The sequence below is a fragment of the Symphalangus syndactylus genome, chromosome 20 (genome assembly GCF_028878055.3).
Source record: "Symphalangus syndactylus isolate Jambi chromosome 20, NHGRI_mSymSyn1-v2.1_pri, whole genome shotgun sequence".
Classification (NCBI taxonomy): Eukaryota; Metazoa; Chordata; class Mammalia; order Primates; family Hylobatidae; genus Symphalangus; species Symphalangus syndactylus.
The window spans coordinates 60,293,170-60,314,083 of NC_072442.2; the positions used below are offsets into that span (position 1 = coordinate 60,293,170).

The window sequence follows — 20,914 nt, forward strand, 5'->3', positions numbered from 1 at the left end:
TTTTGAGGTATGAAAGAAGGGAAAGAAAGAAAGAAAGAGAGAGAGAGACAGAAAGAAAAAGAACAAGAAAGAAAGAAGAGAAAGAAAAGAGAAAGGAAAGAAAGGAAGAAAGAAAGAAAAGAAAGAAAGAACCCAACGCAACCTGGCTTAAGCAAAGAAAATAATTTGCTGGCCCATGTTGCTTAAACAGCCGGACTTGGCTTTAGGCCCAGTGAGGTATCCCAGCTCAAACAGTAGCCATCAGGCCTTAGTCTCTCTCCATTTGCCAGTTCAGCTCTGTCTTTGTGGTGGCAAGGATCTCTCAATGTCCCATCCTCTCAGCAACCCCCAAGAAGACAATTTCTCCCCATGGCTTCGAACAACGTCCCAGCACCGAGCTTCATCAGCCTGGCCCAGCTCATCTGTCTTTGAGGCCAGAGGAACGGAATGATTGGGCTGGCCTGAAGGGGGAAGTCAGCAGTCAGTTCTAGCCAGTTCCACTGGGATTAAGAATGGGGCACAGATGGCTGCCCACTGCCCAGCAGGACGGATGTAGGAAGGCAGAACAGTTGATGTCCATTACAGGTCATCCTGTCTGGGACCTTGGGCCTGGCACAGGAACAGCTGGGCTCCGGGAAGACTTAGGGGCCAGTCACCCACTGGTGATTTTGGAATAGTCTCTCCTGCTCTGAAGCTCCAGGGGCAGGTTTGTGAGGGGTCAGAGGTGGAGTGTGGGTTGTTGATGAGGTCCTGCCCAGAGACCAGTGGACCTCACCTTTCCCATCTGGGGGCCCTGTTCCTTCAGTCTTGGACTCTGGCTCCCATGGTTGTAGGTGATGGTCCATGGGTCATGGAGTCATGGCATAGACAAGCTCTGTCCTTCTCTTCTTTCTTCTCTCCTGCATACAATCAAGGGATGAAGCCACATCACCCACCTCAAAAGCATCAGAGACCCTGGTCTTTTCCAGCAGCCTGAGAGGCCTGAGACTTCCCCAGCTGGTTCTCTGAGCAGAGGAGTTCCTGGGGGCTGTTGGCCCCAGCCACTTCCCCTCTTCAGGCCATCTCTAAGTTTCAACCCTATCTGAAACCCTCCCTGGAAACGCCAGGGCTGAGCGTTCCAGAGATGGGGGTGTCGAGACTACCTTCCGGGCTAAAAGCAGCACACACCATGACATGGAAGACAGCACGCCTTTATTTCAGCCACCCTCCCAGGACCCAAATACCACGGCACATGGCCTGGTATCCACGGTGCAAGGTCTAGAAGAGCCCGGGGAACACAGCCCAGCAATGCAGTGTCACAAATCCCTGCCAAGGAGCAGTTCACCCCACCTCCTCAAAGGGGGGTGCCTGGGATCCACTGCAGATGGGAAAGGGAACGGGCCCAGACACTGAGGAGCAGCACAAAATAAATAAATAAATAAAAGGCGCCAGGTGAGCCCTGGGACACGCTGTAGTCTCTGCTGTGGGAATTGAAGCAGCAGCTATGAGAGGTCCCTGCTTTGGCCATCACTGCTCTGCCAGCTACAGAGCCATCTCCAAGGCAAGGACAACCCCAAGTGTGGGCTCCTGGCGCATGCCAGCTGGCAGAGGTAGTGTAAACACATCTGAAGGTGGGGGATGTCCAGTGACCAAGCCAGGCCCCGGTGCTCTCATGCGCTGGGAGTTGCCCAGGCCCCAGGAACAGGGTGGGGAGGACTTGATTCAGCAGAGCCCTGAGACTGGATAACTGACTGGGTCCAGGAAATAAGATTTCCAGAGAAATGGTGAAAACTGCAGAGAAAGGCAGAGAGAGACTGCCAGGCAGAAAGGGGACTGTGGGGACACAAAGAGAGGAGAATAGAGCAGAGAGGGAGACAGGAACAGAGAAAGGAGAGGCTGAGGCGCAGAGAGGAGGCTGAGGCTTCATCTTTTCCCTTCTCTTCTCCCACTAGATCTGTGAACTCTGGGGTGGGGGTTCCCCAAGTTCTTCTAGCTCGGGAGGTGTCAGGGCTCTTCTGTCACATCTGGTCACTTGAGCTGGAGGCCAGCCTGGGAAGGAGGCTGAGTGAAGCTGGGAAGGAAGCGGCTCAGCCCTGCACACTCCACTTGTACCTCAAACTGGGTCTGCCCTCTGGCTCATCCTCCTCTGCTTCCGGAGGAGCCCTGCCCAAGCCTGTCCCAGCTAATCCCTCTGCACCTAATCCTGGACTCTTCCTTGAGGCCGCTGAAATCACACACCATTAACTACTCCAGGCCCTTGCAGGCAGGGAGAGAGGGAAGGAAGGGGAAGGGCTGCAGGGTCGGGTATGGTAGGGAAGAGACAGGAGACTGAGAGCTCTATCCACACAGTCAGGTCCAAGGCCAGAGATGTGAATCTGCCCTTCAATCCCTGGGACCTAAGTACAGAGAAAATCTTAAGGAAAATCTTCAAAAATGTAAATAACTTTTAAAAATGTGTGTGTGTGCATGTCCGGGTTTTGTTTTGTTTTTAATCTTTAATTCATCTATTTAAACTCAATTTAAAATGATTTTAAAATGGCACTAAATTGCTCTCTCTAGCAACATCACCTTTGGTAACCAGAACTTACAAGTGCTGGATTCTTGATGTTTGATACATTCTTCCTTCACCTTTAGGAAGGAGGGGATCGCCACTAAGCTTGTGGAAGTCAAGAATCAGTTAAAAAAAAAAAAATGCAAAGCCCCCTCCAGGAGCCCCTATAATCCTAATACCTGCTAAGGAGTCCTAAGCTCAATGTCTACAGGCACCAGGCAGGAATATAAAGGAATGTTCAGAAAATCTTGGTGTCTTGGAGCTTGTGGGGAGTGGTGACATCTGGATAAGGGGGACTGTTGCTCTTTAGCTGCAGCAGAACGTGGTTAAGTGGTGACACGAGCACCATTGTGGGGCTTCTGATTTTGAGAGAAGAGGGAAATCTGCTATACATTTTTAAAATGTGGAAGCTCTTGATTTTTAAATGTTAGCACAAAACAAAACACTCTATAGGCCAAACAAACCAAGTTTGGTGGCTAGTTTGTAGCCTAGCTTTATGAGATCTTAGAGATTCTAAGATTTAAAGATCTTAAGGTGATTCAGTTCTATGATTCAGAGACTTTAATGAGCGTGTCAATATTTTGTAGGAACTTGTTAAAATGCAGATCCGGACTCAGCAGGTCTGGGGTGGGGCCCTGCGATCCTTCATTTCTAACGAGTTCGAAGGCAGTGCCGACCCTGGCCCGCCAACCACACTTGGCGTAGTGAAGGTTTAGTTCTGGAATTCCCTCTCACTGTCGTATCCCTGGTTAATGATGTCTCCAGTTCTGCCTTCACACCTCCAGGGACTGGATACTCACTACCTCTGGTGGCAGCCTAGGTGGTTTCCTAGCCTGCTGCAAACTTCTTCCAGGGTCTGTAGCAACGGTGACGGACACCAAGAGTCAAATGTGCCAAGGCCCAGGCTCTGGAAGGTCAGAGTTTCACAAAGGAAACTTCAACTGGGGACTTGCCAGGACAGGGCATTGATAATTGTTGCAAAGGTCAGGTGCGGTGTCTCACACCTGTAATCCCAGCACTTTGGGAGGCCAAGGTGGGCAGATCACTTGAGGTCAGTTCAAGACCACCCTGGGCAACATGGTGAAACCCCATCTCTACTAAAATCACACAAAAAAATTACCCGGGCGTGGTGGCGGGTGCCCGTAATCCCAGCTACTTGGCAGGCTGAGGTAGGAGAATCACTTGAACCTGAGAGGAGGAGGTTGCAGTGAGTCGAGATTTTGTCACTGCACTGCACTCCAGCCTGGGTGACAAAGTGATACTCAAAAAAAAAAAAAAAAATTCTAAGCAGAGAGGATGTTCTGTCCAACTGCTTGTTCAGCAGCTCCCAGCTAAACAGAGAAAGCTGCTCTTCTTTGGATGTTCTGGTTAGTCAAGGTGTGGCACAATTTCCTTTCCTCAAAGCCTTGAAGCAAGCTTTTCTCTGCACTTGGGCAAGTTCCCTGATTATGCCCACAGAAGCAGCAGCCAGTTCCTGACTGGTGGGGGATGGAGATAGGAATGAAGCTTGAGGCTAAACAGGAGCCCTTGCCCCCTCAGGCCATGTGACAAACCCTGCTCTGGTGGAACAGAACTCCACTTCCTCTGGGGTCGGGGCATCAATCCCAGATCCTCCTTCCTGGGTTCCTGAGAGACACTGGGAAGCGGAGAATCCCTGAACCTCACATCCCCTGATGGACTCAGGGTTCCTGGGGCTGAGGGCCACAAGCCACCCAGCTGTCAGGTGCACAGGGGCCATGGGAGCCATTTAGGTCACCCCTCATTTCGCCACTGAGGGGATCACAGCAGAGAGTGCATGACACTTTCCCAAGGTCACATGGCTGGTTTTGCAACCAGCTCTTGTAAAGGCCCAAAATCCTTTGAGGCAGAGCTGGGCAGAGTCCACCAGCATCAGACAGACTTCCAGTCACCTATAGCAGCAACTTTCAGGAAAAGGACCTTCCAGAACAATCCTGAGGAAAAGAGGGGTATCTCAGAGGGGAGTCGAGGAAAGGAGTCATGGGGGTTCACCTAGGAAGGAGCGGGTCACGGGTCAGTTTCTTGCAGGAGGGGAGTGGGCACGGCTTCTGCTTTCACATTGTCCTCTGGTGACTGGTGCCCCCTAGAGTTGTCTCTCGTGCAGTGCACAGCCTGTGAGGCTTCTGGGGAAGCCAGGTTTATGCGCTGGGGATGAGATAGGGCCGGGGGAGGGGTCACAGAAGGCCCCGATTACAGAGTTTCCTAAGCCTGGATTCCCAAACCACTCCAGATCTACTGAGCCAAAATTCCTGCAGCGGGTGCTTCCCCCCAAGGGGAAGCCCCGGGGTTTAGGAACGAGCTTGGGCTCTAAGTCAGAAAGGGATCGGGACACCCGGCTTGGGTGGGACGTTCTGCAGGCAGCAGAGGGGACGCGGCAGCTGGGGTGCGGGCCGAGGGGGCAGCACCTGTCCGGGGCCGGGCCTCACTTCTCAAGAGAACTGGCCCGGCCGCGCCTTCTCCAGCTTCCGTCGCCGCTCGGGTGGGATCTCCTGCAGGCTGATGCCGTGGTTGCTGGACCTGTAAGGAGCGGGCGGTGGCCTCAGGGAAGGGGAATGGGGCGTGGGAGGGCAGGGCCCACGTCATCGCTGCCTCGCGCGCGGGGGGTCAGACACAGAGCAGGAGGCAGGGGTCCCTCGTCCCTCGCCCTGCCGCGGAGGCCGGCCCCTCACCCCGGTTGCAGGTCAGGCGGTTTGGGGATGGGCTTGTTGAAGCCGCGTCTGCCCACTAGCCAGAAAGTGTCCTCGGCGCCCTTGCCCTGGGGAGACATGGGAGAGGGAAGGACTTAGGCGGACTGGGGTGAGGGGTGGGAGATCTCGAGGTCTGGATGGAACTGGGAGACCGGGTCAGGAAGGGTGAGCTGAGCTTTGCAGCCGCGGCCCAGGATGGGCGGTGCCTCAGGACAGGGCGGGGCCTCCGGGAGGGGGCGGGGCCCTGCCTCACCTTCAGCTCCGTGCGGCCTCGCAGCTCCACCTGGTAGCCCGAGTCCAGAGCACGGAGAATCCCCACGGTGCTTAAGTTCACGTGGATGCGGTAAGCTGTGGCGGTGGGGGACGCCGTGAGCTCGGGACTCACCTCCTGTGTCCCCCTCCCACCTCCCCGTCTTGTCCCCGTCACACTCACGCAGCCCGGTGGACTCCATGCGCGAGGCGGTGTTGACCGTGTCCCCAAACAGGCAGTACCGCGGCATGGTGAGGCCCACCACGCCTGCCACGCAGGGACCTGTGGAAATGCTGGGGGTCGGCGGGGCTAGCAGGGCCGGCAGCTGGGCTGCACCTAGGTAGGGCCTTGGGGGATCTTCGCACCCATTATCTCCACCAGCTCCCCAAATAAGCCTTGTTAAGTGCATCCTCTTCAAGGTAAACCCCACTCCCCGCTCCATGAGTTGCCTCCTCTACAGGAAATCTGGAGCCAGGCCCTAAAGAGGGTGATGGGCTGGAGCCTGGGAAGACCCGGGAGTTACCCGAGTGCAGGCCTATGCGGATGCGCACGGGAACCTCAGGCATATGGCGCATGCGGAAAGTGCCCACGGCACTGAGGATGTCCAGTGACATGTTGGCGATCTCTGCCGCGTGTCGCTGCCCATTCCGCTGGGGCAGCCCCGAGGCCACCATATAGGCGTCCCCTATTGTCTCTACCTGGGGGAAGAAGGAGTTGTGTGAATTTTCTTTTGAGCATTCCTCCCCCAGTACACGAAGCGATTGCCTCTTGTCACCGGGCCCACCTGGGGTTAGTGCAGAACCAGGTTGCTAGTGGAAGGACTGAGCTGGGGACTGGAGGAATAAATAAGGGACAGGAGGTCTGGGAAAGAAGATTGATTGGCCAGGTAGGCTAGGGGCTGCGCAAGAAGGGCTGGGCTGGAGGCCGGTGAAGCTGAATTGAAGGTCAGGAGGGCTTGTCCCCTACACACTTCACCTTGTAGACATCGTGGGAACCAATGATGGCATCAAAGAGTGTGTAGAGATCGTTGAGCAGGTCCACAACCTCAATGGGCTCACTCATGGCAGAGATTGTGGTGAAGCCCACAATGTCACTGAAGTACAGGGTCACTTGCTCAAAGTACTCGGGCTCCACTGGTGTCCCCGTTTTCAAGGCCTCAGCCACGGACCTAGGGATGGCAGGCAGTGAGGTCACCTGGGGGCCACTCTGCCTGGCTGGGCTCCAGCTGCCCTCCCAGGCCACCCCTTCCCACTGGCACCCACGGAGGCAGCATCTGTGTAAGCAGCCGGTCTGTCTTCTGCTTTTCCAGCTCCAGCTCCTCCGTGCGCTCCCGGATCAGATCCTCCAGGTTACTAGAGTACTGCTCCAGCATCCGGAGCATCGAGTCAATGATGTTCGTCTTCCGGCCCTTGTTGATGTTCTTGAACTAGCAGTAGAAGGAAGCTGGTGAAGCTGCTGAAGACCTGGGTTGCCATGCCCTCTTTATGCCCCCCTCATGGGCCCTCTCACAGAACTGTTCACTCTGAACCCCCCTCCCCCCCGCCACCATTCATCTACTATTCGTCAAGCACCCCTGGGGTGCTGGGCACTATGTTTTCAGACATGATTAGGAGGCACGTGGGAAATGAGGGTTCCCAGAGGTCAGTTGTTCTCAGCTAGTAATTGATAGGGCACTGGAGCCAGCCCAATCGTTGGACTCCCAGGCCAAGGATCCTTCTGTCACAGCAGGCCAAGCACATACTTGGTTCTCAATCAATGTTATTTGAATTGAATTGAATATTCCTCCCACCCAGACAGAACTCTATCTCCCACTCCAAAAGCCTCCACAGCCCCCATTCTAATTCTGCCCCACCAAACCCGGAGTCCTCAGGCTACTCCTTAGGAGGTAGCCTGGAAGGCCAGAGGTCCTGCCAGCCTGCCTGCCTGCAGCTGTCTCAGGTTGCTGACAAGCAGCTGGGATCCCAGAGGCCAGCCCAGTCCTTGCCCACTCCCAGCCCCTGACCAGGTCGAAGGTGTGGTCCATGGAGGGCCGAAGTTCCGGCTGCTCTGCCCAGCACTGCTTCATCAGGTGGATACACTCGACAGGTGCCTGGTCCATGGACACCAAGGGCCGACACAGTGGAGGGGGGCTCCGCACCCTCTGCACCACTTCTGGAGGCATGAAGGGACAGTGAGGAGGAGTGCCCCAGAACACAAAAGCTGCCTCTGACCCTGGCCTGACTGTTGAAGACCAAGATGTGGGAGGGGGTGCCTGGCAGGGGTTTCTTTACGTCAGAGCTTCAGTGTGTGTATGTGGAGGGACAGTATAGTGTGGAAGGGGGTCGCTAGGAGGAACAAGAGGACTTCGAAATCTGGGGGTCAGTAAGAGGTGACACAGGCAAAGAAACTAACATTTATTGTATGTAAGACAAGTGAGGGATAGGTGATCAAGTAGCTTGCTCAGAGTCCTGTGGAGAAGGGATGCAGATTGGAATCAGATTGGACTACCTCTTACACACTCTCCCTCCCCTGCTCCTCCCAGGGACCCCTGAGAACAGAGAGGAGCCTGTTCTGTCAGTTGTGGGAGCAGTTTGGGTCCAGGATCAAGAAAGAGGAAGCTGTTGTAGTCTGGGACATAATGAACCACCCTCCCCACCCTGACCATGCACGGCTTTCTGCACCCAGACCCTCAGATGCCAGCTTTAAGGGGGCTTCCGTATAACTGAGTTTCATCACTGGGCTTTGCTTTAGAGGAAAGAGTGAGGCTGGCTCTGTTCTAACTGCAGGGTGCCCCTCTGGCCCGAACTCCACCCACAGGGCAGCCTTACCCTCGGGAGTGAGCTCCAGCATGGCGTAAGGGGCACTGCGGCACACTACTTCTTGCATGATGATGGCCAAGCTAAAGACGTCGCCGGCCAGTGTTCCCCGGCGCTCCAGGGCCGGGTCCCTAAGCAGCTCCGGGGCTGTCCACAGCTGGTCTGGGGATGGGGAAGGGGCTGAGGGGCCGCTGGGGAAAGACTCCCACCCTCACCAGAGAGCCCAGGTTGGCACCCAGACACCACCAACCCTGCAGCCTGAGACCAGTCTGAGACGCTGCAACCTGAGACCAGCCCTACAACCATCTCTAGGAGCCATCTCAGAGAAAGCCTGGCCCTCACAAACAGGCCTTGCCCTTCAGACAAGGTGGTGCCCAGGGAAGGCTCCGTCTCTTGGGCACAAGCCCCACCCTCAGGCAAACTTCCAATTAGAGCAAACCCGGCTGCAGGCAGCTCAGGCACAAGTCCCGCCCCCAGCAGCCCCGTCTCCGTCTCCGCAGTCACAGAGCCCACCCTCTCAGAGGCCACGAGATCTTTTCTGTAGCAGGACTTGTGTCTGGTGGATGTGGGATGGAGAGAGTGCGAGGGCAGAGGTAGGGAGGAAGCGGGGGAGAGACCCTTGAAATTATGGGGATCCCGGTGGATGCTCGTCTGCGCGGGGGACTCTTACCCTCCGCTCTGGGAGGCTCCGGTAGCACCTTCTGAGCTTCCAGCAGTCTCCCGTGGCCGTGGTCAGTGATCTTGAGTACGAATCTGCCATCCACTATGCAGTTCCGTGACTTCAGCCGCCCATGAGCTACGCCTCGATGGTGTAGATACCTTATTCCCTTGGAATGGGTAGGGTAAGAGGCAGCCTCAGCCTGCTTGGTTCCCTTGCTCCCCATCCCTGCCCCCAGGACGTCACCCCACCAGCCCCCGACACACACCTTGATAAGGTCCAGCAGGAGGGAGGACTTGAACATCCAGTCCAGCTTTATTTCTCTCTGAGCGAGGAGGTCCTGAAGAGAGCCCCGCGTGCAGTGCTCTGAGACCACAGCCAGGTTGCCCTCCCAGAGGGCCGCAGGGCCTTCTGCTCCCCGAGCCAGGAAGAGCCCGAGGTAGAGGGCCACGTTCTCATGCCGGAGCTCCTGGAGCTGAGAGGGGGAAGTTGACTGGCATTTTCTGCCCGGGGCAATGTGGGGAAGGGGCTGTTAATCAAGATCTGTTTTTGAGTATCCAGACTCAGAAGATGAGATTTTTACAAATGGTGGATGAAATGGTTGATAGGGCATGTAGGGGGGCTCTCTTCTGCACATGGTTCTATTTTTGGAAAAAACAATACAGTCAAAGGCCACTGTTCGGATACTGAGTATGGTTTAGCCTAATGCTGTGAATGAAAAGACAACTTTGCATTGGTGATCGGGACCCAGGCAGGTTCGGATTTATTGATCATAAGCCTTTTTTTTTAGACACGAGGTCTCACTCTGTTGCCCAGACTGGAGTGTAGCGGCGTGATCATAAATCACTGCTACCCTGCATTCCTCGGTTCAAGGGATCCTCCTGCCTCAGCCTCCTGAATAGCTGGGACTACAGGCTTGTGCCACCATGCCTAGATAACATTTTCAATTTTTTTTCTGTAGAGATGAGGGCCTTGCTATATTGCCCAGGCTGGTCTTGAACTCCTGGCTTCAAATGATCCTCCCACCTCAGCCTCCCAAAGTGCTGGGATTATAGGCCTGAGCCACCACACCTGGCCCCAACCATAAAACTCTGAACTGCCTGGGTCTTAAGGGAAACAGCTCATGAAGGAGAAGCTCCTGGAACCACCATCTTCTCCTTCTGATTTAACAGCCTTTGCTGGGAGAGCCAGGGAGGAGCGGTGCCACTTTCCTTTTGTTTATGTATTTTTTTTTTTTTTTTTTTTTTAGACAGAGTCTTACTCTGTCACCCAGGCTGGATTGCAGTTGTGCAATCTCGGGTCACTGCAACCTCTGCATCCTGAGCTCAAGCAATTCTCCCGTCTCAGCCTCCCGAATAGCTGGGATTACAGGTGTGTGCCATCATGCCTGGCTAATTTTTGTATTTTTAGTAGAGATGGGGTTTTGCTATGCTGGCCAGTCTGGTCTTGAACGCCTGACCTCAGGTGGTCCATCCACCTCAGTCTCCCAAAGTGCTGGGATTACAGGCGTGAGCCACCGTGCCCGGCCTGAAGCTGTGCCACTTTCAAAGGACACCAGAAATGGCGTGTGCCTGCAACCTGGCCGGGGGCTGCTTTGCTTGGCGTTACACCATTGTGTCAGTCAGGTCTGAGACCCCCACCCTCCCCAAGGTAGGAAAGACAGGACTGACTGCTCTGCAGGACAGTGCCCTCACAATCGGGGCATGCTGGAAAAAATGGTGGCTTAGCTGGCTGACTGGTGCCCTTTCTAGCTTTTCCCTCCACATGCCCAATAAGGGGATACTTTTCTTTTCTTTCTTTCTTTTTTTTTTTGAGACGGAGTCTTGCTTTGTTGCTCAGGCTGGAGTGCAGTGGCGTGATCTCGGCTCACTGCAAGCTCCGCCTCCTGGGTTCACGCCATTCTCCTGCCTCAGCCTCCCCAATAGCTGGGACTACAGGCGCCTGCCACCACGCCCGGCTAATTTTTTTTGTATTTTAGTAAAAATGGGATTTCACCATGTTGGCCAGAATGGTCTTGATCTCCTGACCTCGTGATCCGCCCGCCTCGGCCTCCCAAAGTGCTGGGATTACAGGCATGAGCCACCGTGCCCCGATACTTTTCATTTTAAACACCTGGTGTTAACTGGTGATCAAGTTCATTAACCCCCATACACATAGTCCACTTAAGTCACTGTATCTGTGACCAAGAGCTCCTGTAGAGGAATCAGGGAAGGAGGCCAGGCCCAGGCTGCATGGCGTGGAGGTAAAGGGAGACGCTAGGTTGTAAGGACCAGAATAAGCCATTACAGCCTTCTTGCCAACCTGCCACTTCATTCAGAATGTCTAGGGCTATTCTGCACAATTGGCCTGACAGAACCGGACTCATTTTTTATTTTCTTTTTTTTTTTTTTTTTTTTTTTTTTTGAGACGGAGTCTCGCTCTGTCGCCCAGGCTGGAGTGCAGTGGCGCAATCTCGGCTCACTGCAAGCTCCCCCTCCCGGGTTCACGCCATTCTCCTGCCTCAGCCTCTCCGAGTAGCTGGGACTACAGGCGCCCGCCACCACGCCCGGCTAATTTTTTCTATTTTTTAGTAGAGACGGGGTTTCACCATGGTCTCGATCTCCTGACCTCATGATCCGCCCGCCTCGGCCTCCCAAAGTGCTGGGATTACAAGCGTGAGCCACCGCGCCCGGCCTTCATTTTTTATTTTCTATCATTAGCTCAACAAACATTCAATGGGTCTCTCTAATGTTCCAGACACTGTGTTGGGTGCTGGGTTACAATGGAGGGGAATAAGGAGGCCCTCACTCAGCTTACAGTCCAGCGAGAGAGGCAGAAACAAGCAAGCAGACAGATGAACATACAATTGCACATTGCAACAAGATCAAAGGAAAGAACTAGTGGTGTGACAGAGAATAATGAAAGCCTCCTCCAGGGTGGAGGAAACACTTTTTTTTTTTTTCTTAATTTTGACAGGGTCTTGCTCTGTCACCCAGGCTGGAGTACAGTAGTATGATCACAGCCCACGGTAACCTCCAACTCCCAGGCTCAAACAATCCTCCCTCCTCACCCTCCGAAGAGTAGCTGGGACTACAGGCATGTGATGCCACACCCAGCTAATTTTTAAATTTTTGGAGAGATAGAGTTTCTTTATGTTGCCCAGGCTGGTCTTGAACTCCTGGCCTCAGGTGATCATCCCTCACATCTGCCTCTCAAAGTGCCAGGATTATACGTATGAGCCGCCACACTCAGCCAGAGGGGACATTTAACTGAGACCTACCTCTGTACCCAGCTGCAAAGAGAAGGCAAGAAGGGAGAAACCGATGGCCACCTAGGCCCCATCACAGGCCCAAGTCTTACCTTGGAGAAGGCCGTCTTGGTTGCTGGGCGGATAGCTATGTGCTGATCCCCTGGGAATTTCTTCAGCCAAACCCTGTCTCCCTGCAGCAAAGAGGATGGGGGTAGGGAACTCAGTCTCTCAAAATCCCACGATGGGGAGCCCTAGAACCCCTCCCCCGCCATTTCCATTGGCTCACTGTCCCAGAATGCATCTTCCATGTGGCAAAACGCATTGAAGCAAGGGGTTTGATGTATGCCCATCCGCTTCACAGCCAGCTGGGAGAGGGCCCACCCCTGGATGACAGAGATTCAGAAGCCGTGGATGGCTGTCCTCACCACCCCAGGTGTGCCCACCAATAGTCCTATTAAGTGTATTAATACAACCACAAGTGTCATCGACATTGCAACCCTCATCACCATCCACTGCCATGAGACAGCATGTTCTGGCAGTAAAAAATCTGGGTAGATCAGGCTTTATTGAAAACTAACTGAACTACAGACAGCTCCCCTCCGGATGCCGGACCTCATCCTCAACTGTTGGCAGGGCCGGTTCGTGGGCATGGGACCTGTGCAGTCACACAGGGCCTCGTGCTCTGAAGGGCCGGAGCTTGGTTCAGTGACCTCCTGCCATCATCATGAATGAACGAGGAGCCCCTCATTTCTATCTTGCCCTGGATCTCACTAATTATGCAGGTGACCCTGTCTGTTTATAAGGGATTTGGACAAGAAGGGAATTTAGAAGGGAATTGGGGTTTAGTACTGACCCCTAAGGAGCACCTGGAAATAAATGTGGGGAAATTTTTAACTGCCACAAAAACTAGGAGCTACATTTAGTGGACAGGGCCAGAGACAAGAAACACTAAACATTCTTCAAGGCACAGAGTAGTCCCATACAATTTAGGACTATCTGCCCCAAATGACAATAGTGCCTCCTCTGAGACTTGGCCGTGATGATCTCTAGGTGACATGATAGGAGCCTCTGCATTCCTTCCCATGACCTGAAGCCCAGGAGCTCTAAATTTCTACTCTCTTGATTTTCTCAGCACTCTCAGCTCTCTCTGAATCTGTTCTCATTATCTCCCCTCCACTTGACCACGTTCAGATTTACCAGCCCCAAAGTTAATGTCCTAACACTTTTTTGTGACTTTCTTTTCCTCCTCTAGGGGTTGCTATTCCTGAGTCTGGTCTGGATTGGGTGGAAATGGTGAGCGGCAGGGCCAGATGCTCTGACCAGGCTGGAGATGGTCTCAGTGGCCACACCAGGTTACATGCTGGTCCCAGCATGCTCCCTGGCAGCTCCAGCCTCCAGTCTCTGGGTCACTGTGATTAGCTTTTGAGGAGCACTTACCCAGATAGTGGCTAGAGAAAAATCCTTGGGGAGGGAAGATTCCTAGGTGCTTCCCTTTGAGGGATCCATGACCTTTCCCTAGATCCTGTCTGGGCTCCCATCCCCCATCTCCTGGAGCCTGCAGGATTTGACATGACTGCATGTCCTCTTGAGAGTGTGCCTCCCCTCTGCCCAGGGCCTGAGCATTCTTCCCTCACTGTCTCTCTGGCTGGGGGCAGGCTCACCTCATAGACACCAACGTTGGGGCTGTCCAAGGGTTGGCTGGGGCCACTGCGAATGTCTGACATGCTGCGGGCAGCCAGACTTGATCGACTCCCCTGGGCCACCTAGCAGGTAGAGGTCAATGCAAGAAGTCAAAATATATTCTGGTGTCAGACTCCTGGGTTGAGGTCAGGCTGTTTTGGGGATTTAAAGATGGGAGGCAAAGGAATCTCAATGAGGGAAGGTGATAATGACATTACTCCCCAAGTGCAAGCTTTACAGTTTACAAAGCAAACATTCATTTTCTTGTTGGAGCTTCACCTCCCCGCCAGGAAAGTAGTCAGGACAGGTACTGTTACCCTTATTGCACAGATGAGGGTGCTGATCCCTAGACTTCAGACTTGGGACAGAACTGGGGTAGAAATCAGGCTTCCCAAGTAGGGAGCTGGGGTCCGGACTGGCCCAGGGAAGGAACCAAATTTACAGAAAGAAGACAATTGGCTCCTGCCTGTCTGCCTCCCCCACCTTTCGAGAGGTGCCCCCATGTGGGTGGAGAAAGGTGATGTCGTCCACAGTCAGGATGATCTTGTTGGGGCCGGAGACCATTTGAATGTGAAGTAGCTGGTGCCTGGTGGAGAAAGAGGTCATCTCCACCAAGGGCACCAAGGTCCGTGAGAAGAGACCAGCAGGGGATGGGGTGGAGGGATCATGTTGGCTCAGGGGAGGGGTCCTGGAGGGCAGCCATCCCCAAACCAGACATCCCCTGGGACTCTACCAGCCCACCAGAACACCCTCACCCCAAGAAAAATCTCCTCTTCTACTCTTGAGGGAACCCAGCCGCTGTTTTTGCTGCAGACTTCCATGTCTGGCACAAGCTCACTTCCTACTTACCTCATTCCACCACTCACCTCACATAATGGGCCAGGAAGGCCCCAGCCAGCCCCATCCCAACCACCAGGAGGAAGCCAAGAAAGACGAGGCCCGGCTCCAGTCCTGAAGGGACAGTGACAGGAGGTATACTGAGGAGTGATGCCAGGGGAGGCCTCTTCTCTAGGGAGGCATGGAGTCATGCCAAATGCTGGCCCCTCCAGGAAAGGGGGATGGGGCCCCAGAGAGGCTCTAGGGGGAGGTCGTAGTTTCCTCAAAGGGGAGAGTCTGGGAATGCTAGAAAATTTCCAAGAGGGCTTTGGAGCTCAGCAAGAGAGGGGTCCTGTGCAAGCCAGGGGCTGGGAGAGGGCCTAGAAGGGCATCAAAGATGGATTACAGGATAGGAGTCCACTCTCTTTCATCACTTTGTGGATGGTCCATGGTGATTGTCTCAGTGGGGGCTGGGGTGCTCGCCCTCACCTCCACCGCAGATGTTGTTTGGATCGAACCAGCACGAGGGGTCTGGCCCGGGTGCTGATCCTCCACGCGGAAAGTGCATCCGGGTACCGGCGGAGAGGAAGGAGCCCCGGGCAGGATCCAGCATGTATGTGGCAAAAAGCCGGTCTCCCGCTGCATCCGTGTCTAGCAGCACGAATGGGGGCTCCTCGTCTCCTCCTAGGTCCCCGCAGAAGCCAGGGACCTGCGCATCTCTGATGTGGCGGGCCACAGTTGCTCCTGACACCCATCTGCCACCCGCGGCAGCCCGTGCTTCTGCCACGCCCCTTGCCAGCAAGAAGACCGCGTCGTAGATGGTGCCAAAGAGTGGGGAGACCTGGAGAAGGAGAGTAGGGGCTCAGAGGTCGGGGTCACAGCCCACAGACAGACCAGAATTCCCTGGCCGCGCCGATTCTTTCACTGCCTGTCAAGCCCAGGGTATCCACTGTTGCCACCTTCCAGTTAGTTGTTCCCAGGATCCCTCCCCATTGGCTATCTCTTCCTCCCTCCCCATTGGCTAACTCTTCCTCCCTCCCCATTGGCTCTCTCTTCCTCCCTCTCCATTGGCTATCTCTTCCTCCCTCCCCTATTGGCTGTCACATCTGCTCTCCCCACTAACTGGTTCCTCTTTTCAGGACTCAGCCTCCTCTCTGACCATTGGTTGATTCTAATTCTCCATCACCTGTAGATCCTCTCTTCTTCCTGTTGGTTGCCCAGCATATAGTTTTAATCTCATCACCTACCATTCACCTAAAAGCCTTCTCACCTATCTTTTGGTTGGCTTCTATTTTCTGTTTTTCCTTAAAAAAACAAAACAAAACAAAAAAAAACTAAACAAAAACAAAACAAACAAAAGACCTTCACTATTGTTACCACCCGATCTTATCAGGCCTCTCTATTATTCCCAGTTAACATCTCTCAGAGAGCCAGGCACTGTGCAGAGCACTAAAGATGTATCAGTGTACAAGACAGACCCCGAATCAAGGAACCTTTCTCCTTGCCAAAGAGACAGGGGTGTTCAGGCAGTGCAATGAGTAAAAGTAGGGGAAACTGAGGGAGCTGCAGAGACAGGAATGGGTGTCCCCAACCTAGGCTGGGGACAGAGAAGGAGCTGTTAGAAGTGACCATCCTTCAGGGGATGAGTCAGAATTATCCAGGAGAGGCAGGGACAAGAGAGAGGAAACAGCACACTCAGAAGCTCAGAGGCAAAAGAGAAGGACACATTTAGAGAACCTAGAGTAGCTTGGTCTGGCTGAAGTTCATGGGAGGTGGAAGAGAGAGAAAGACAGGAGACCCGGTAAGCCATGTGGAGAGGCCTGCATCTATACAGGGCAACAGAAGCCACTGTGAGGCTTTGAACAGGGGCATGACAGGGCGAGATCTGTCAGATTTCTGAAGCTTGATCTGGTTGTTGGGTGGAGAAAGGTGTTAGGCAGGTGAGTGTTGAAGCAGAGACCATCTGAGAGATTATGTTTTGGGATTTGGGCTGGGGGTGCTGTGGCCTGACTCAGGGCAGTGACAGTAAAGATGGAGAAGGTGGATGAATTCAAAGGATCTTTAGGAAGTAACAGTAACAGGGCTTGATGCCTGGAAGTGGGGGCAAAGAATTCAAGGAATCAAGGGTGACTCACACACTCAGAGGCCTGGGCAGTTTGGGCAGCGGAGAGGACAGCCGTGGTACTTACTGAGCTGAAGGGCTTTTCTCTCTCTACTTTCTCAACCTCCCTCTCTCCGCTGACCGACCCTCTCTCCATCCCATCTCACTATGATTCCTAACTTGTATTCTCTTCTGACTATTCCCATCACTGCACCCACCCCCACCCCCCTCCATTGGCCACCTCCAATCCTCTTGGAAGAATCTAGGGGCATTGATGGGAAATTGCAACTCCTACGACCCACAGCCTTCCCTCATGCAGCCCCCTGTGAGTTGGGCCTTTGTGGTGGTTAATTCACTGCCCATTGACATCTAAATTCCCTTCTCATAGTGGTTTCTAGTCCTCTTTTGTGGCTGGAGTAAAGTTAGATGATCTGAACTGGGATTCTGGGGACTTGGGGATCCCTAGGTATTAGCTGGATGTTGGAAATACACTATGGATCTGGTTAGGATTGCCCCTGGATCCACCCAGGGAACTTTCTGCTTCTTGCAAGGTGTCTAGGCCCTTGAAAAGCTAAGACCACCAGATGAGGCCCCAGAGGAAATACCTCTGAACTAGGGATGAAGTTTGGATTGGCATCCTCCCTCCTTCCTGCTTTCAAGAACACCAAGTATTTATTGTAGACAGCTGGGAGTATGTGGTGGTGGAAATGGGTTTACTTTGAAGCCAATTGCAAAAGGTTTTGCAGTTTACAGTTCATTAGAATTTACTGCTTGATGCTGGACTTGAGAGGTCTCATTGCCTACTCTCTGGAGGCAATCCTCGTACACTAAGAGACCCCAAGTGGGGCCAGAGCCTCTACATTACCCAGGAAACTCCAAACAGCTAGAGCTGCCAGTGGTTCTTTCTCCATTGGCTGCATCCTCCTCTCCCCGCTTTGGCTGTCCTCTCCCCTCTCCCTTGCCTTCTTCCCTCCTCCTGGGACCGTCTACCTGCTGCAGATTGAGGTCAGAGGGCAGCTCGCGGTTCTCTTGGGCCCTGCGCAGGCTGTCCAGCACGCTGCCTTCAGAGGGACAGTGGCGCGTGAGGGTGAGCACGGCATCATGGGCCCTGCGAAGCTGGGAGCTGTTGGCGAGTGCGCCCAAGGCCTCCGGGCCTGGGGACAAGGCGTAGTGGATCGTGTCGAAGGGCAGGAAGACCAGGGAGCCATCGGTCAGGCCCAGCTCCTCTGCGGCCTCCAGGAGGTAGCGCTGCTCCTCGCCACCCAGCAGCACCGAGTGCATCACCATGATCACTGCTGCGGACAGAGGCTTGGCTCGCGGCGCCGCCCGGCTGTCAGCAGGACCCGCCGACCTCCTCGCACCCTGCAAGGGAGCCTACCTGTGACCCTGGGCCCGTCCCGAACCTTCCTCAGGGCCTCCCGGGCTCCAGACAGGTCCAAGGGCTCCATGGAAGTCACGGAGGCGACGGGCAGGCCCCGGGCCCTGAGTGCCGTGGATAGTGAGCGTCCCGCCTCCACCCACAGGTCCTGGGGGGCGGTGACCAGGGCCACGCGCGCCCAGCCGAATGCGCGAAGCAGGGCGTAGAGGGCATCCGCGGCGGGGGTCACGGCAGGGGCCGTGGTGCCCTCCGCCTGCGTCCAGGGGCAGCCCCAGGGCACCAGCGCGATCCCGGCTTCTTCGGCGAGCAGCTCGGCTGGCCGGCAGGCCGCAGGGTTCACCGGACCCACGAGGCCCGACACGCGGGCCAGCGCGGAGGACACGGCCCCCAGCGAGCCCGGCGTCCGGCACGGCTCGGGCAGCAGCGCTACCTCGAAGCGGGGACCGCCTGCCAGGCCGGGGTCGCGGTTCAGGCGGGCGGCGGCCAGGCGGGCGGCCAGGTCCGGGCGGGCCCGGGAGAAGATGGGGTCGCAAGCCCAGGGACCCAGGACCCCCACCGTGAACACGGCAGAGAGGGCGGGGGGCTGCAGCAGGAGCAGGAGCAGCAGGAGCGGGAGCCAGGGCAGGGCCCGGGGGAGGCAGGGCAGGGCCGGAGCCCACCGCGCGGGGCCGCAGAGCCCGGGGTCCGGAAGCCCACCCGCTCGGCGGGCACAGGCGGTCATTGCCGGCTTCTGCGAACACAGACGGAGCAGGCTGAGCGACTGAGACCCCTGGCCTCCCCTGGGGCTCTCCCCGTAACCCCGAGTGTCTCCAAGCCCGAGTAACCCATGGGATGATTCTGCTGCTACCGCCCCCTCCAGAGGCTGGGAAGACTAACCGGGGCCAAGGACACCGCCCCGAAGCCCCCTTCTGCCGCCCCGGCTTCCCGCTCTCACCCGGCCTACCCCTCCCCCAGTCGGAGGCGTCAGGGATCAGCAGGGACTCGCCCGCGCCCTCAGACCGACCATATCCCAGCGGAGGGGCCTCTGACACTTACAGGGAAGTCCGGGGCTCGGGCCCACGGCCCCGGTGAGGGGTCACAGGGCCGGTCCCCCTTTTGACGCCCGCCCACAAGTCTTCCTTGCCAGCCCAGGCCAGGGCGGGGGCGTGGGTACAGCCGGCCAGAGCCCTTAATCTCCCCAAGCTGATTAGGGTCCTTAATTAGGCAGGGAGGGGCGGGCTAGTGAAGGATGAGAGCCCCTACTGCGCCTTTCTGGGGTGGGATCTGTCCTGGCTTCCAGGTAGTCAGCCAGATCCTTTCCCCTCCATGCCTTCCAGCCCACCACATCACCCTCATCACCACCACCCCTGCACAAAAGCAGCCTTTCAGCCTTCGGCCACACTGCCCTGCTCAGCCAGAAAGTAACAAGTGCCTGCCCATGGACAGCTGTGGGTAATCCGTGCTGGAGAAGAAACTCTGATCCCAGTCCCTTTCCTTACAATCTTCTGTTTCCAGTTCGGCCAGCTAAGTTCAAGCTCCATCCTTTGGCTGGCAAAGTCTATATCCCAGAGACGAAACCCACACCAAGCTGATAACTGCCTTTCTTCCTTCACTTCTCTTCTCTCTCTCACCACACTTGATTCCCTGACCTCTACTTCTCCATGCCTAGAAAACCACCCCTTTGGCAGGACCTCAGGAAGTAATGAAAAGAGCTTTGGCCTCCGACAGACCTGGGTTCCAAGTCCCTCTTACTGATTTTTGGACCTTGGGCAATTGCTTAATCTGAGGGTTGTTGTGAAAATGAATATAACTGCCTGGATGGCAAGAATAGCTAACAATTTTAGAGAAGCGTATAATGGAAGATGCCCTATAAAATATACAAATTTATTATAAAGCAATAGCAATTATGTATTTATGTGAATATATAATATATAAAACATAGCAATTATATATCTACCTAAATATATAATATATAAAACAGCAATTATATATTTATATAATTATATAATATATAAAAAAGCAATTATATAAATATATACTATAAAGCTATAGCAATTATATATTATATATTTATATAAATCCACATTATGTAGTGATGGCAATTATATATTTATATAAATATATATTATCAAGCTATGGCAATAAAGACTTCATAGTTTTGGCACAAGGATAAACAAATGGACCAATGAAATAGAATATACAGTACTGAAAAAAATGTGTGAAGAAGTGGACATTTCTTACCAACTGGGAAAGAATGAACTTCAACAAATGGAGCTGATTAGCCATCTGGGGGAAAATAGAATTCAATCCCTATCTCACACCATACACAAAATCTATTCCAGGTCAAAGACCTATATGTGAAAAATAAAACTTAAAAACTTTTAAATGAATCATTTTCAGACATGGTGGCAAAGATTGGATCAGGTAAGAATCATCAGTGGATTCTAAAGCTAGGAGGAAATGTTGGATGAGGAGCAGGACTTTTGCAGGGTCTAAAAGTATCTCCCTCCAGATTGCCATGAGTTGGAAGGGAGGGGGGAATAAAATAAAAAGCAGTCATTGTACAGTGGAGAAATAGGGCAATACTTTAAGCAAGTGAACAAAATTAACCATGAGGGGCAGAGAGACATTCTGTGCCTCCAGATGTGATACCCTGAGAAGGATGTAATACTACATCTATGCAGTGCTGCAAAATACATCTCTGCAATGTTCCAGCATTATTCCAAATCTAATCACAAGGAAACATAAGATAAACACTAAATGAGAAACGTTCTATTTAAAAAGCTGGGGAGGACTGCATTCTTCAAAAATGTC

General features: G+C 54.0%; 1 protein-coding gene across 1 annotated transcript; it reads right to left on the reverse strand.

Moving 5' to 3' along the window:
* Positions 1-1,153: 1,153 nt before the first annotated feature.
* On the reverse strand, positions 1,154-19,274 carry GUCY2D (guanylate cyclase 2D, retinal). Its single transcript, XM_055256717.2, has 20 exons — positions 19,157-19,274; positions 18,122-18,851; positions 17,734-18,038; positions 15,132-15,483; positions 14,693-14,777; positions 14,310-14,412; positions 13,808-13,909; positions 12,257-12,337; positions 9,186-9,392; positions 8,930-9,086; positions 8,272-8,421; positions 7,467-7,615; positions 6,727-6,890; positions 6,440-6,632; positions 5,988-6,162; positions 5,648-5,746; positions 5,468-5,562; positions 5,197-5,282; positions 4,933-5,044; positions 1,154-1,367 (listed from the first exon to the last, which is right to left on the reverse strand). Exons 2-19 carry the CDS (start codon positions 18,840-18,842, stop codon positions 4,957-4,959), a joined length of 3,312 nt encoding a protein of 1,103 aa, XP_055112692.2. The 5' UTR covers positions 18,843-18,851; positions 19,157-19,274; the 3' UTR covers positions 1,154-1,367; positions 4,933-4,956.
* Between the last annotated feature and the right edge of the window lie 1,640 nt (positions 19,275-20,914).

Bases quoted from the DNA above. Each gene is read 5' to 3' on its own strand.
- GUCY2D (XM_055256717.2), bottom strand. From the start codon at position 18,842: ATGACCGCCTGTGCCCGCCGAGCGGGTGGGCTTCCGGACCCCGGGCTC. The intron at 6,633-6,726 runs GTGGGTGCCAGT...TGCCATCCCTAG, and splicing joins CTTACACAGATGCTGCCTCC to GTCCGTGGCTGAGGCCTTGA. The intron at 5,045-5,196 runs GTGAGGGGCCGG...CGCTCCTTACAG, and splicing joins CCGCCTGACCTGCAACCGGG to GTCCAGCAACCACGGCATCA.